Below are 16,602 nucleotides of genomic sequence, written 5' to 3' on the forward strand. Positions count from 1 at the left end.
GCCCACAAATTTTCTATAAGATTGACATCAGGGCTTTCTGATGGCCTCCAAAACATTCACTCTGTTGTCCTTAAAGCACATTTGAACTAATTTGGCAGTATGCTTAGGGTCATGGTCTGTTTGGAAGACCCATTTGTGGCCAAGTTTTAATTTCCTGGCTGATGTCTTAAGATGTTGCTTTAGTATTTCTACATATTGTTCTTTCTTAATGATGCCATCTATGCTGTGAAGTAGACCATTCCCTCCTGCAGTAAAACAGCCCCACAACATGATGCTGCCGCCCCTTTTCCTTAAATATTATTCTACAGTTGTGCCTCCAATTAAATCAGATGTTGTCAATTAGCGAATCAGAAACGTCCAAAACCTTGACACCATCAACTGAGCTTTTTCAAAGGCGTAATACTCTTATTGTATTGTAAACTTGACTTTCAAGAAAAGTTATAACAATTTCTCAAAAAATATCTCTTATTATTCTGCTATTAAGCATAACAGAAACCAATTTACTGATCCTAACTTACCTAAAAGAGAAAAGGTTTAGTCACATTAACATCTGACTATTTTAAATGGTTATGTGCCTTTTTATACACTGTAAGTAAACTTCTGGTTTCAACTGTACCTGTCTCTATAATTATTTTGTAAGTGCAATACTTTATTTTGGATGAAGTTAATCATTCCACAGCACTACTTTGTATAACTTGCTTATTTATTTGATTTCTAAATTAGTTCATTTTTAGACTCTTTCATCCAAAGTAACGTGGACTACTTTTAATTGTTAAAGTATTTTGTTAAATGTTTCTTCCTGCACAAATTATTTATTGGGTAGAATGCAAAATAAGATGACATAAGGGTCCGAAATAACTTTTGTGAAAGCAAAATATGTGGAGGAAATATCATCATTTGGTGTAAAAGATTTTTTATATATATATATATATATATATATATATATATATATATATATATATATATATATATATATATATATATATATATATATATATATATATATATATATATATATACAGTATATATATATATATATATATATATATATATATATATATATATATATATATATATATATTTTTTTTTTTTTTTTTTTTTTTTTTTTTTTTTGTGTGTGTGTAAAATATGAAATGACCTGTACTGGTATAAAAGTGTGCACAGTGAGTAAAATAAAGAAGCACACTAAATGTTCGTAATACATAATTCTTTTAAAAGCCTATTACAATTCCTCTGCAGTAATTAAAACAAAAGACTAATTACAATTCTGGTCTCTGGTTTGAGCCTCAGCTGGGTCAATTGGCATTTTTGTGTGGAGTTTGCATGTTCTCCCCATCTTCACGTAGGTTTCCTCCGGGTGCTCCGGTTTCCCCCACAAGACATGCGCTATAGGTGAATTGGGTAAGCTAAATTATCCGTAGTGTATGAGTTTATTCCTTTGTGGTGACACCTGATTAATGAAGGTGTAAAAAAAGAAAATGAATAATTACATTACATATCTTTTCATTGAAAATAATTTCTTAACATTTTAATGTTGCTTTAATGTAATTTTATACCTTTGAATTTATGCAGTGGAGAAAACGGCAAACAAACAATTAAAGAAATGAGGTTGCATGTCATACTTTCTCAACAAGCAACCAATACATTTTATGCAATACAATTTTTTTTATTTTTCTGCACCTGTAAATATTTTAAATCTAATGGAAAAACAACATCCTAATACAAACTTAAGTGTTTCCTTCATTACAGTATGTCAATATACACCATATTTGAATATATATTTCGCCATCAGTCTCTACAGCAACACTTACATAAACTTTTATTTTACTCCTATAATTATTCAAAAGTTTTTTACAGAGGAATTTGTTTATACGTTATTTGCCTCACTAGTACATACTACATTTTATTTAATTGTTCATGACTGAAATAAACAAAAAAATTAATTAAACTCTAAAAGGTTAGCCATTCTTAACATAACTAATAAACTGGGGCCATTTGGTGATTACAATTTTGTAAACATTAATTTATGTGCTTTTTGCATTTTTCAAAACTACAACAAAGTATAGAAAACAATCAGTACAAAACAATAATAATACATATAAAATACAATACATGAAAATACTAGCCTATGACAGAACAACAGAACACAGAGGGACAAATGCACATGAAAGCAAAATATAATTTGGCTGATCAGGTAATGCATAAATAAACGTAATTAAAAAGTAACATTGTTCTTATATTACCAGTGAAATTCATTATCCTGACTATAGTTTTATTTTCATAATAGTTTGGGCACATTATTAAAAGCATTATAGATTATGAATAGTGAATATCATAGGCGAAAGTCACTGGTTCGAGCTCTGGCAGGGTCAGTTGGCATTTCTGTGTGGAGTTTGCATGTTCTCCCCGTGTTCAAGTGGGTTTCCTCTAGGTGCTCCGGTTTCCCCCACATGCACTATAGGTGCATTGAATAATTTACATTGGCCGTATTGTATGTGTGTGTATGCAGGTCTGTATGGGAGTTTCTTAGTGCAGGAAGGGCATCCTCTGTGTAAAACATATGCTGGAATAGTTAATAGTTCATTCTGCTGTGGTGACCTCTGATTAATAAAGAGACTAAGCCGAAAAGAAAATGAACAAATGAACAGTGAATATCTAATATGCTCAATATCTGATTACTTCTTTAATTGACAGGGGTCATTGGTTATGCTTGCATTTTTTCCAGTGCATTAAGGTATTCTAATATCTGTCCATGTGTTTTATCAAATATCTTCAATTCATCATTATTGATATATCCCAACCTCTCCAAAGCAAGCATGTTTATGAGATCTCTACCCCATAAACCAAACTTGGGTACAGATTCGGCTTTCCACTCTTTCAAAATCACCCTTTTGGCTAAAAATCACATTTTTCAACTTTTTTTTTTTTTGGATAACCCTTTTTATCTGCAGTTTCTCAGCTTTAACTCACCTTTATTTTAATATGAAACCATAATTATGCGGACTCCACTGATATTCCAGCTATTAAAAGTGTAGTAAGTTTGACACCCATTGGTTAAACTAGGTCACAGGTGTCAAACTCAGTTCCAAAAGGGCCGCAGCTCTGCACAGTTTAGTTCCAACCCTAATTAAACACACCTTATCAAACTAATTGAGTCCTTCAGGCTTGTTTGAAACCTACAGGTAGGTGTGTTGGAGCAGAGTTGGAACTAAACTGTGCAGGGCTTCGGCCCTCCAGGAATTGAGTTTGACACCCTTGAACTAGGTGTTGCATTCCTGGATCAAAACAAACACTAGCGCAGGTTGCCAGATTAAGGACCAACATGAGCGAGTCTGACTATCAAGACTGAATGCTGATTTAAATCGTGTTCAATACAAAAGAAACGACACGCAATATAAGAAATATTCTCCATATTAAAAGTTTTATTGAGCCATATTAGAAACCTCTTCTATTTCTCACAGGTGAACAACAGAAAACTGAAAATGATCACCTCAGGTACACCTCATGTGCTTTATTTAGTGTTAAGTGCTGATAATGTGAGTTTGAATGCCATTTTACCTGACATTAACTACTGAAAGCATCTGCAGATGGTTCACCTCAGATCTTGAAAATAAAATAACAAGTTTGAAATTGAACTTTAGCACCTACATTTAATAATGTTATAAAGGTTTAATGTGTTAATTAGATTATTAACCTTATAATTTTGTTGAGTGCAGTAAGTGCACTACTCTGTGCTTCTGAATGGCTGTATTTAAATTTCTGTTGTGTTTCGTCTAGTGCAAACAGCCCAATTGCTTATCGCTGCAAATCTTGTTATGAAGCATGTTGTCAATGTAACAATGTAACCTGCTCACCTAATGCTTACGTTTGTAATATTTATATTAGCCTATTTGTTATAAACCTCATGTGGAACTCTGAATCTGCGCCTCGTTTGGAGGTCGCATTTTGGTCACGAGCACATGCTTTCAGAGCCTTTCTGAGTGAATGAATGAAATACACTATTTTCCATCAAGACAACCCAGGGTGCTGAAATATATTTGGTTAAACTGGTATTGGGCTGGCTAAAAGAAGCAAAACAAATACAGCGTTCCGACACGTAACTCACATTTATATATCTGACATCAGCATTGTTTTTCAGATAAAAAGGAATGTTCACTTAGCATGTTTCTTAAATATTTGCAAACATGTAATGGTATTTTTAGGCTTTAGAAGAGTCAAAAACTGGCATACAGCACCTTTAACTGCGAGTTTTAGAAAACTGTGGCCTATTGTTGCTAGCTTTTCTCCCCTTTTTCATTTAAAATGCAAAGCTGCACCGCAGGTTGCTGACTCTTGTTTGAGTTGGCCGGCTGACATAACCTGTTGTTTACAAATCTGATATTTCTGGAGTCTGAAACAGGAGACTTTCTATGTAAACGGAGCTGTTGTGACGCATCAGGCCAGCTGATTTGTGTTTGGTTTTGTGGTTTGTGAGCCATTACATGAAATCAATGTAGCATGGGCTGAAAATGCATCATAACCACTCGCATCTCTGCACCAATCTTATGAAAGCTGAGTGTTATTCGGCTGCAAGTGCTCAAATTGTCAGCATATGCCCTGGTAATGATGTTCTGTTTAAGGATAGGTAACAATAGACAGCTGTGTTTATAACATGGCCATGTGGCAGTGATTATCGTGATTATTACTTACTGTCCTGTTGTCATTTCATTGCAAGTCTCAGAAGGCTTTTCTAGTAGCGCTGGTGTCAAATGAGCCATGGGCAATCAATAAATGTGAGCAGATTTACACTGTTGATGTGTTCAGAGGAAATAATTAACTCGATCAATTAAATCATTGTCAGGCCATTGATAGGGCACTTATAGAGCCTGATGCTTGGGCTGCAGATGATAACACAATTTAGTTCTTTATTTCTGGTAATACTACATTGCTTTTGAAAATGATTTGATTGTATTGATTTTTTTATTTAAACTGATTACGTTAAAAAAAATCAGCTTGGTATATCTTTGCACATTTTTAATTTAAAAAATTGTAATTATTTCAAATATTTAACAATTCAAAATGCATGAAAAAATAAATCATTAATTGAATAAATAAATGAATAGAAACTATATAATTTATTATTAATATGTATTTTTTTCTTTCCAGGTTTAAATTTAATTAACTTATTATTATTCATTCATTCATTCATTCATTCATTCATTCATTCATTCATTCATTTTTGGCTTAGTCCCTTTATTAATGTGGGGTTGACACAGTGGAATGAACTGACAACTTATCCAGCATATGTTTTATGCAGCGGATGCCCTTCCAGCTGCAACACTTCACTGGGAAACATCCATACACTCCCAATCACACACATACGCAACGGACAATTTAGCTTACCTAACTCACCTATAGCACGTCTTTGGACTTGTGGGGAAAACCGGAGCACTTATTATACGAATTATTATTATTATTTATTATCTTTTTAAAATTATTATTACTATAATGTCTAATGAATATATTTGTTGGTCTTTTAATTAATACGTGTATATTGTGCATGGAAATTTCTAACATTTAATAATTTCAAAAGTTATTAAAAATACAAAAAACGTGTATACAGTGCATTAGTATTCATAGCAATTCAGTTACAGCCTCAAGTTTTTTTGAATATGTTGCCACAAGCTTGGCACACCTGCCTTTGGGAATGTTTGCCCATTCTTCTTTGAAGTACTTCTCAAGCTCTATCGGGCCGAATGGGAAGCGGCAATGTACAGCCATTGTCAGATCTTTCCAGAGATGTTCAATAGGATTTAGGTCTGGGCTCTGCCTGGGCCACTTAAGGACATTCACTGAGTTGTTGTAAAGCCACTCCATTGATATTTTGGCGGTGTGCTTTGGTTCATTGTCCTGCTGGAAGATGAACCGTCGCCCCAGTCTGAGGTCAAGAGCACTCTGAAGCAGGTTTACATTCAGGATGTCTCTGTACATTGCTGCATTCATCTTTCCCTCTATCCTGACTAGTCTTCTTGTTCCTGCTGCTGCAAAAACATCCCCACAGCATGATACTGCCACCACCATGCTTTACTGTAGGGATGGTATTAGCCTGGTGATGAACGGTGCCAGGTTTTCTCCAAACATAATGTCTGGCATTCACTCCAAAGAGTTCAATTTTATCTCATCAGACCAGAGAATTTTGTTTCTTATTATCTGAGTCCTTCAGTTGCCTTTTGGCAAATTCCAACTGGGGAGTGGCTTCTATCTGGGTACTCTACCATACTGGCCTGATAGGTGGATTGCTGCACAGTTCTTCTGTAAGGTTCTCCTCTCTCCACAGAAGAACACTGGAGCTCAGACAGAGTGACTGTCGGGTTATTGATCACATCCCTGACTAAGGCCTTCTCGTTCGATCACTCCCTTAGATGGCAGACCAGCTCTAGGAAGAGTCCTGGTGGTTCCAAACATCTTCCACTTACAGAGGCCACTGTGCTCATTGGAACTTTCAGAGCAGCAGAACTTTTTTTCTATAACCTTCCCCAGCCTTGTGCCTCGAGACAAGCCTGTCTCGGAGGTCTACAGACAATTCCTTTGTCTTCATGCTTGGTTTGTGCTTTGACATGCACTGTCAACCCTGGGACCATATATAGACAGGTGTATGCCTTTTCAAATCATGTCCAATCAACTAAATTTACCACAGGTGAACTCCAATTAAGCTGCTGAAACATCTCAAGAATGATTAGTGGAAACTGAATGTACCTGAGCTCAATTTAGAGCTTCACGGCATAGATTGTTTTTTATAAATTTGCAACAATTTCAAAAACTCTTTTTTTCACATTGTCATTATGGGGTATTGTGTGTAGAATTTTGAGGAAATAAATAAGTTTAATCCATTTTAAATAAGGCTGTAACATAAAGAAATGTGGGAAAAGTGAAGCGCTATGAATACTTTTCGGATGCACTGTACATTTGATGTCAATTATTTTATTTTTAGTCATTCATTAATTATTACTTTTTATTCTTTTACTAATTTTAATTATAAAATAGTGTAGTTTTGTTTCATAATTTGTAAATGTAATGGTCTTTCAAAATATTTTGACTACAAAAAATCTGTAAATCTGTACAGTATAGACGTGTTTATATTCCATGATTTTGATTATTTTATTATCTCAACACTATTTCAAGATCATTTTTGACAGTGTTAATTAATAATTAATAGGTTGACTGTGCATGTGTGTGTGTGTGTGTGTGTATGTACTGTATGTGCGCTGTGAGCCTCGAGGGTCCAGAGAGGGAGTCAGAGAGCGTGAATTGGGAATAGTACACACAAACACAGGCCCCGAAACACTTACATGAAGTTGCATCAGGCCCGCCATCAGTTCCAGCAAAACAAACAGTGTTAATGAAATCCCACCTGCTTATTATGAGAGTGTGCAGCCAGAGGGACGCAGACTTCATGTTCCGTTACGCTTCATTTTATCCTGTTCTGTTCTCTGTTTACAATGTTCTGTTTTGTTCCATTAGTCCATTTCATTCTGGCCTGTTCTGTTCCTTTATAGCATTAAAAAAATCACATTCTCTTTTCTAGTTATCTTGTGTTTTTTTTTTGTAATGTTTTCCAACTTTGTTCAATTTTATTGTTTCTTTTTCTTTCATTTTCATTTTTGTTAGTTTGTTTACTTTTTTGGCTCTTTGGTGTTCTCTTTTTAGAGCTTCCCTGTTTTTTATGTGTCAGGATTATTTTGTGTTTAATTTTTTTTATGTGTTTTGGTTGTCTTTATCTTTCTCTCCTTGTATAGTTATTTTCTCTTTTTTTGTGGGGGAATTCGTATTTTATTTGTTAGTTCTTTAATGTCCCTATGGAGCTAATGACATGCCAAAACAATGTGAATTTGAATTTTAATTATTTGCAATTGTAATTTAATAAATCTAAATTTTTACAGTATATGCCATAAAAATTGTTTGGAATTTTATAACTTGAATATTGAACATCTGAATTTTAAGACAACTGAGTTTTTTTAGGCAGAATTTTTCAAAAAAGAATTCAGATTTGTTTTGTGCTCTGAATTCATAGACTGCAGATATCCAGTTTGTCAAAATACAGTTTCTAGTTTTCAAGAACATCAAATTCGATATCCTAAAATTCAAAACCAGAAATTCAGATCATGCAGAAAGTAGATCAAGGGTCATCAACAGGGAAGAGTAGGCGATCACCGTAAAGTCAAACTAAGGATCACTCAACGGGGGTAAACTCGGTGGACATTGTTGCTTCATGATAGCTGGCTTAAAGTTAAAAGCTATAAACACATTTATTAAAGCAGCCTCAAATCAAATGTCCCCTTTTGCTGTCCTTTTGCTTTTGTTTTGCTTTCTTTTAGGCACTATTTTGTAGTTTAAACATTTTCTTTATTTAATTTTATTGCTTTCCTCTTCTTATTCTTTATTCTTTTCCTCTTTTGTTAATTTTATTTTATTTTATTTTATTTTATTTTATTTTATTTTATTTTATTTTATTTTATTTTATTTTATTTTATTTTATTTTATTTTATTTTATTTTATTTTATTTTATTTTATTTTATTTTATTTTATTGCTCTCTTCTCCTTAAAGCTGCCCTGATCTTTTACCTTTCATGTTTTGTTTTCCTTTTTTTTTTTCATTTTATTTTATTGATCTCTTCTTCATAAAACTGCCCTTTTCCTTTACCTTTTATGTTTTGTTTTACTTTTTATTTTAAATTTTTTTTGTCAAGATTTTCTCATTTTTATTTTATTTATTTATTTTTATTTCATTGATTTATTTTTCTGTTCTTTGCTGTGCTTTTCTTAAAGTGCCCCTTTATTCCTTTACCTTTATGTTTTTGTTATTGCAGTTTTGTTTTCTTCCAGTAACTTTTTGTTATATATAGTTTAGTTATTTTTTCTCGTACACTCATTTTTGTTTTCTTATGTTTTTTGTTTTACCTCAACTATGAGGTTATAGCTGCCCTGTTCTTTACCTGTCCTGTGTTTTTCTTCTTCCTCTGCTTTGGATTTGATGTGTTGCTCTTTGTCCGCAGGTTGTCCATGAGTCCAGAAGAGCACAGTGAGTTCTGGAGGAAGGTCCAGTTCACGGTGGATAAAGATGTTGTCAGGACGGACCGAAGCAACATGTTTTTTAGAGGAGAAAACAACCCCAATGTAGAAATCATGAGGTTAGAAAGAAGCATATGCATTGACATCAGTCCATCTGCACACACAAATATTGGTTTATATTTCAAAACTTTGCAGAGCTGGTTTTACATACATTAGATATTCACATACACATTTTAACAGGCAGATTTAGTTTTTATTATACAGATATATATTTTTATTTATTTATTATTTATGGTTATTAATTATTTATTAATTATATTTATTATTGTCCTTCTACAGTCAATATAAATGCTTATTTCTAGAGCACTTTCAACCAACCACAATGTGTACCAAAGGGCTGTACACAAAAACACATAATACATGCAAACAAGCAAAGAGCCAAAATACACAAACCGACAACACCTGATTAAAGGCTAATAAAATAAGTGTTTTCAGTGACCTCTTAAATAGCTCCAAAGTAGGAGACATTCTAAAGGAAAATGGAAGATCATTGAATTAAACATTAATTAGGTGAAAATGTAACCTAGTAAATAAAGGTGGTTTCAGAAGATATTATGATCTAAAATGAATAGAGCGAGGCAGTGGCGCAGTGGGTAGCACGGTCGCCTCACAGCGAAGGTCGCTGGTTTGAACCTCTGCTCAGTTGGCATTTCTGTGTGGAGTTTGCATGTTCTCCCTGCCTTCGCGTGGGTTTCCTCTGGGTGCTCTGGTTTCCCCCACAGTCCAAAGACATGTGGTACAGGTGAATTGGGTAAGCTAAATTGTCCGTAGCGTATGAGAGTGTGTGTGAATGTGTTTGGATGTTTCCCAGAGATGGGTTGCGACTGGAAGGGCATCCGCTGTGTAAAAACTTGCTGGATAAGTTGGCGGTTCATTCCGCTGTGGCGACCCCGGATTAACAAAGGGACTAAGCCGACAAGAAAATGAATGAATGAATGAATGAATAAATGAAAATGAATAGGATTTATTCAATTTAAACTTTTTTACTGGCTTTACTGAGAACTTGAAGTTGTATTTGTGTGCCAGGCGTATCCTGTTGAACTATGCGGTGTTTAACCCAGACATGGGCTACTGTCAGGGCATGTCCGACCTGGTGGCTCCTCTGCTGACTGAGATCCAGGACGAGAGCGACACGTTCTGGTGTTTCGTGGGTCTGATGGAGAACACCATCTTCATCAGCTCTCCGAGAGACGAGGATATGGAGAGACAGCTGGTGAGGAAACACATGCTGCCTATCAACTTTTGAGCTTTTGCCCGCATACTGTGCCCTGTTAGGGGTGGAACGGTTCGCAAAACTTTCAGTTTGTTTCATGGTTCTGTGATGGTTCGGTTTCTAACCCTTACCCTAACACACTATTGTAAAGCTTAAATAAAAATCTAAAAGCTTGAATTTTTATCTTGTACAATAACACAGACAATTGATGCACATTTTAACAATATTTAAGAAACCACAATTGAGTATTACCAGCATTGAATTGAACACATTTAGTGTAGTTCTTTGAACATTACTATTTAAAATGGTCAATTGTAGAAAATTACTCCGACATTTTAAACTTAAATATTAAGTCTAAGGGTGCTTTCACACCTGCCCTATTTAGTTCGGTTGAATCGCATCAGAGTTCGTTTACCCTCTTGATGTGGTTTGTTTAGGCAGTTGTAAATATAGCAATCGCACTCGAGTGCGCACAAAAAGCGGACCAAAAAAGCAGACGAGACCTCCTTAAAGAGGTGCCCGCGGTAAAGTTAGTTTTATGTTTGACATTCATGAGACATTCGATTTCAAACCAATTAATTTATTACTACTTTACCGTGCTCCTACGCCGTTTGCAATGCATTAATTGTTTTACAGCCGCACTTCATTCTCGAAATGTATAGTTTGTCTAAAGTGATGTGTACAAACTGTATAGTATACTATGAGGAGTGATGCAATCAGTGAGCGCATCCCTCCCTCCATAGTCAAAAGTGACATTTTGTGTCTGCCGGTTTGTTTACTTGCGGGAGTTTCATTGGCATCTTCCCAGACGTGAATTCTGACCAATCGAAAAGCAGTTTAGGGAATATGTTTAACAGCACCTGGCCAATGAGTGGTGTGGATTTTGTCACATGACTGCATTTTGGTTCTTTTCAACTGGTTCGGACCCAAGAAATCAGTATGGTGTGAAAAGGACCCAAAGACAGCAGACAATGCTACAATGCATCATTTATTGCCCTTGGTCTGGACCAAATGAAGTGAAGGACAGATGTGAAAGCACCCTAAGTGAAATGTTAAGTACATTAAGGACTTTTTTGGCGATATAACATGTGCTGTTATATAAATGGTGTATAATTTAAAAATAATGGTGCTTTTAAAAAAAATATGGGAACCTTGTAAATAGTTTGTTTTCATAGATATGTACATTAGATGTCGCCTACGCTATAGATGTCTATTGGATGGAATGAGTCAATAGAGCTGCCATTTTAGTACAGGGTAGCGTTGCTTTGAAATGAATGCAGGACCAAGATGCAGTGGAGGACTGGCCATCCAGAGCCAGATATATATATATATACACATATATACATAATTACATACAGAGTTTTCCTAGTGGTCAGTAAGCAAATATTTTTTACATTACGAATATTATAATTTTACATAATTTTTCTACATCGATAGATAAGTGATAGCACAGGCATTGCCGACAAACACCATGTGTTTGTGTGCATGGAAATGTATTATCCTCCCTCCCTGTTAAATAAGATCTAATCTGTGTCCTGAAACACAGCCCCTCTTCTGCTTTTACTTGTCATTCTAATGAAGCGATTCGATTTGTGAATGAATCTCCATTATGAATGACTCGTTCACTTATCTGACAATAATACAAGTTTCTAGCACCGCAGCGTCTTTTCAAATTTCTTATTGTTTGCTGACTTTATTTAACAAAAAATGCCTTATGGTCAGTGCAGTAAGAGACTGTGTTATAATCAATAGGCTACTTGTTAAGCACAAAAGTTTGTAACAAACAAAAACGTAAGAAATTAAATCTAGCCTAAGAAAGGTTTTGGCTTTGTGCTTTGTTTGGTCGTTACAACGTACGTGCACACCGCTAAAGTCAAGCATCTTCACATTGGCTGTAGTTTTGTCTTGTGCAGTTGAATGACATTTGTCCTGGGAGCACTGTACGAATGTGGCGCCGCTATTGACGCATACTCAGGGAAGCAACTTTGCATGGAAGCTCTAGCCTCTCCTGGAAGCTGATGATGCCCAAAATTCAAATGGAGGCCAGGAAGTGGTTTGTCTGCATAGAATCTCAATCAGAACATCGTGATAATTCACCAATTAAGATTATATACAGGCCTAGCTAGGTGTATAAATGTGTTTAATGTGTTATAATCCAAATCTTTACTGACGTTTCGGCAGAATAAACAACTGTAACCTTAACATCGAGATGCAGCAGCTGTGAATGCTTGTTGGTGGTCAAGTTCATTAACTGAACAAAAAAAAGCCCTTTGCGACAAAACTAGATGGTTATTATTGTGCAGCACCATTTCACCCTTACAAGAATAAAAATAATAATAATGTAGACTATGCGTCTACGCGTTTGTATTCTTTCATCTGTTATTTTGTGATATCTGGATTATATCTGCATAGGGGAAAACTATAGGAATTTGTAATAAAAATGTTTTTGAACCATAAAGTGTATAATGTGTACAACTCTTTGTTATTGAATGATACAGAATACTGTTGCATGATTAACTGTTAAACTGTAATAAACACTGCAGCATTAGTCTAAACTGTGGTGTATTTTGATAATAGCAAAGAAAACCGAAGCCTGTTGAATAATTTATTACTACAGTTGTGTCGTACCACAGCAGCAATACAATTAATACAACAGTTTATTTCAAGTAATTATCTATAGTATGATTCCAAATACTATAGTATCTTCCATGTCACTTAATAGCTTACACAGTATATACTGCCTCGATGACAGGCAGATATATTTTAGTTCAGTAGAAAACTCAGCCCTCTTCATGATATAAGCATCATGACCAACATGTTCTTATTTTCTATTTATATCTTCTTTGAAATATGGTATAAATCGCAAAGAAATACAGACTTTCCTCTATGTCTCCCATTTAGTTTTTTACTTCCAGCCCTCCATCTGAAATTTGCCTAGACTATTTAAATACTAACACATAGCCTTAAAATCTACTGTTGACAATATTCAAAACTAAACTCAAGGCCATGTATTCTAATTCTTAAAGTTTTAGTTTAATCGTTTGTTGTTGATTAATGGTAATGATGACATTTGTGCCTGTGTGTGTTTGTGTAGATGTACCTGCGGGAGCTCCTGCGGCTCATGCTGCCCCGGTTTCACCAGCATCTGACCCGGCTGGGTGAGGATGGCCTTCAGCTGCTGTTCTGCCACCGCTGGGTCTTGCTGTGCTTCAAACGAGAGTTTCCGGACGCTGAAGCTCTGCGCATGTGGGAAGCCTGCTGGGCACACTATCAGGTACACGCAGCTTCAGTGTGTATCTACATTCATTAGAGGAGCAAGTCTTTTAAATGTATCAGTAAATGTCCAATGATTTGATTGGCTAAAATATCATTGCAAAGTAGGGCTGGACGATTAATCAAAGACAAGGGTGTAAATTACTGTAATTGAGTATATTCTTTCATCCTGTAATTACTACTTTATATATTTATTTTTTTCTTGTCTAAAGTAATTGGCAAAGTAGAATAACCCATACCTGCCAACACTCCTGTTTTCCCTAGGAGTCTGCAGTATGTCAGTGTCCCGCCCCCCTCCTGTTTGTTATTTCTCTGGAAAAACTCTGTGATTTCACCCTGCCCCCAGTTCACAGCTTTTTGGTACACTCTGTAACACCCCTGGGTCAACTTTGTTATAGTATCCGATTGCAGCGGTTGCCCAAAACCCGTTCCATAGTACAGTTACTAACACCACAGTACAGTTACTGACCTGGTTACCCCCTCCACTCCTGGAATTTGTGAGACAAATGTTGGCAGGATTGGAATAATCAGTCCCGTAATTCCCATCAAATCATATACGCATAGAAAAATCACATCAGGTAGACGGACATCAGGACACGGACGCTTTATACATGCAACTAACCTGTACTGTACAGTGTGAGGCATAAAAAATTGTTACATCATTACACGCCATGACCGAGAGACTGCATGTGAAGATGAAGGACGACTTTTATGATGATTAAAAGATGATTTAAAATCTCAAAATGGCTTTAAACATCTTCTAAAAAAACACTTTAAAACAATGGTCCACTCTGTTAAAAATACCCCAACAGATAACACAACTATAGGTTATTCTAGCACCTTCCCAACTATAGGTCATTTTAACCCAATGCATTGGGTTATTTAGACTGTAAAACAAATCAGTAATTTTACGGCTTGTTTCTGGCTGCTGGGGTGCTGGAAAAAATCCATAAAATAACAGCCATTAAATTACAGAAATTTACCAGAAATTTAAATTAAAGGAAATTTCTGTTATTTAATATCCGTTATTTTATGGTAAATTTCTGTAATTTACCGGCTGGTATTTTATTATTATTATTTTATTTTTTCCGGCACCCCAGCTTTTTTTACAGTGTAATTTAACCCAATGCATTTTGATTAAATGTTATTTTTTCCATTCTGGAATTACTATTGAAGTACTACTATTAATTTTATAATTATGGCTTTGTAAAAAAATAAATTTCTCCGCTGGGTAATAAAGGCAAGAATGATGGCAGAATATCCCAAATATGTGTATAATTTTCTGTAGAGATAAACACGGGAGGTGGAGAAAGCGTTTTATCCATTTAATATAGATCGTCTATAAAGCACGCATTTGTATCATCAATAATTAAGAGTGCTGATGAAACGAATATAAAAACACGACACGGAGAGTTAATTTGATTTAAAAAAAAAACAACAAACATTATTGCGTTAGAGCTTAAATAACTTTATAACGAAAAACAACATTATGCACGCATATTAATACAGCTGTTCTGTGTCAGTTAAATTCTGTGATTGTTAAAATTTTACATTTTAACCCAACTGGTCGAGTTATTAAATAAATAATCAAATAAAGGTTAAAAATATTCCAACAAAGCACCAAATATTTAACCCAACTGGTTGATTTATTAATATATAACCTAATAAAGGTTTAAAAAATAAACAACAAAGCACCAAATTTGTATAACTTAACCATTGGGTTAAATAAATAACTCAACGTTTTTTAGAGTGCAATACTTATTGTTATGTAATGTATTTATTGACATCAGCCAAGTATAAATAATCTGTTTTAAAGCATTTATCGATCATATTTCAACAGTAATTAGTGCGTTGTTAAAAGTTGCGAGTGTAAGCATTAATGCAACTAACGTTATTAAACTTAAATAACATTAACAAAGTTGTATAAATGCAGTAATAAATGTATTACTAATTGTTCATGTTAGTAAACAGTACATTAACCAACGCTAGCTAATGAACCATTATTTTAAAGTGTTACCTCTAAATGCACTACAGAATGTTACGTTTTCAACACATGCTCAAATTGCACGTATTCTATCAGTGCTGCACGTCCAATTGCTAGACACGCGTAGCTTGTTAGTCAGTATCCAAAGTGTTAACATATCAACAGAGTTTTGCCCATTAAGTTAGACAGATTTCACTCTGCATGTAAACGCATCAACCTGCTCTCACTTGACTTGTTATAGCTGCATAGATTGATGTAATGCGTTCTCACTTTAAATTAATCTCACATTTTAAATGTATAGTCTATGAATGAATTTAACTTGCACTTTGAACACACTGAAAAGAAAACGGCACTGATGTAATCTACATTTTTAATTTGCAGGGTTTAAAGTGGAATAAATTTCACAGTGTAATACTGAGTACTTTCAAAAGGCCTACTTTTTACTTTGTTTGAGTTGTGTTTACAAACATTTTTACTCTAGTTTCACATCATTTATTGACAAGTAATGGTACTTTAAGTTGAGTATGATTTCTAAGTGCTTTTTCCTCCACTGATTGAAAGCAAGCTACGCAAAAATCGTTGTATTTAAGCCTAATAAATGAAACAGCAGACATGTACTGTAATAAACAAAGTGAAAAGCTCTGTTTTTTTTTTTTTTTTTCACCGCGGGAGGTCTTTAAACCAATGAATTCATGGGAACCAAGACTAAGTTGATCCTTAAATGCACTTTGACTGGCTTACGCTGTAGAACATGTTAATTCCTCTCCTTTTAGATAAACGAATGGGTGTCTGTATCACTTTAAGGGCGCACCGAGTGTCTAATGAAGATGAGATGCTAATTATCATGCTTCCACCCGAATCCATTTGCATACATTGGCATAGCAATGATGAGGTGATTTTGGGGAGCAAAGTGGTTTGCCTCCTTATTGCCCCCTCATTTGCATACCTTCGTAATTGGCGCATTCAGGTTTTCTTGATTGGGCCGGCTTGTGCAGGGTGTGATGTTTTATTGGTTGTTTTGGAA

General features: G+C 34.9%; 1 protein-coding gene across 5 annotated transcripts in view; it reads left to right on the forward strand.

Annotated features, from left to right (window-relative positions):
* Nucleotides 1-16,602, forward strand: part of tbc1d16 (TBC1 domain family, member 16) — a 61,496-nt gene that overhangs the window by 39,758 nt on the left and 5,136 nt on the right. For 2 of the 5 annotated variants that reach the window (NM_001006076.2, XM_087242616.1), the window contains 3 exon segments: nucleotides 9,033-9,167; nucleotides 10,135-10,321; nucleotides 13,416-13,595. In NM_001006076.2, coding sequence (NP_001006076.2) covers nucleotides 9,033-9,167; nucleotides 10,135-10,321; nucleotides 13,416-13,595 — 502 coding nt within the window. 5 annotated transcript variants of the gene reach the window in all.

The sequence above is a fragment of the Danio rerio genome, chromosome 3, assembly GCF_052040795.2.
Source record: "Danio rerio strain M-AB ecotype USA chromosome 3, GRCz13ab, whole genome shotgun sequence".
Taxonomy (NCBI): Eukaryota; Metazoa; Chordata; class Actinopteri; order Cypriniformes; family Danionidae; genus Danio; species Danio rerio.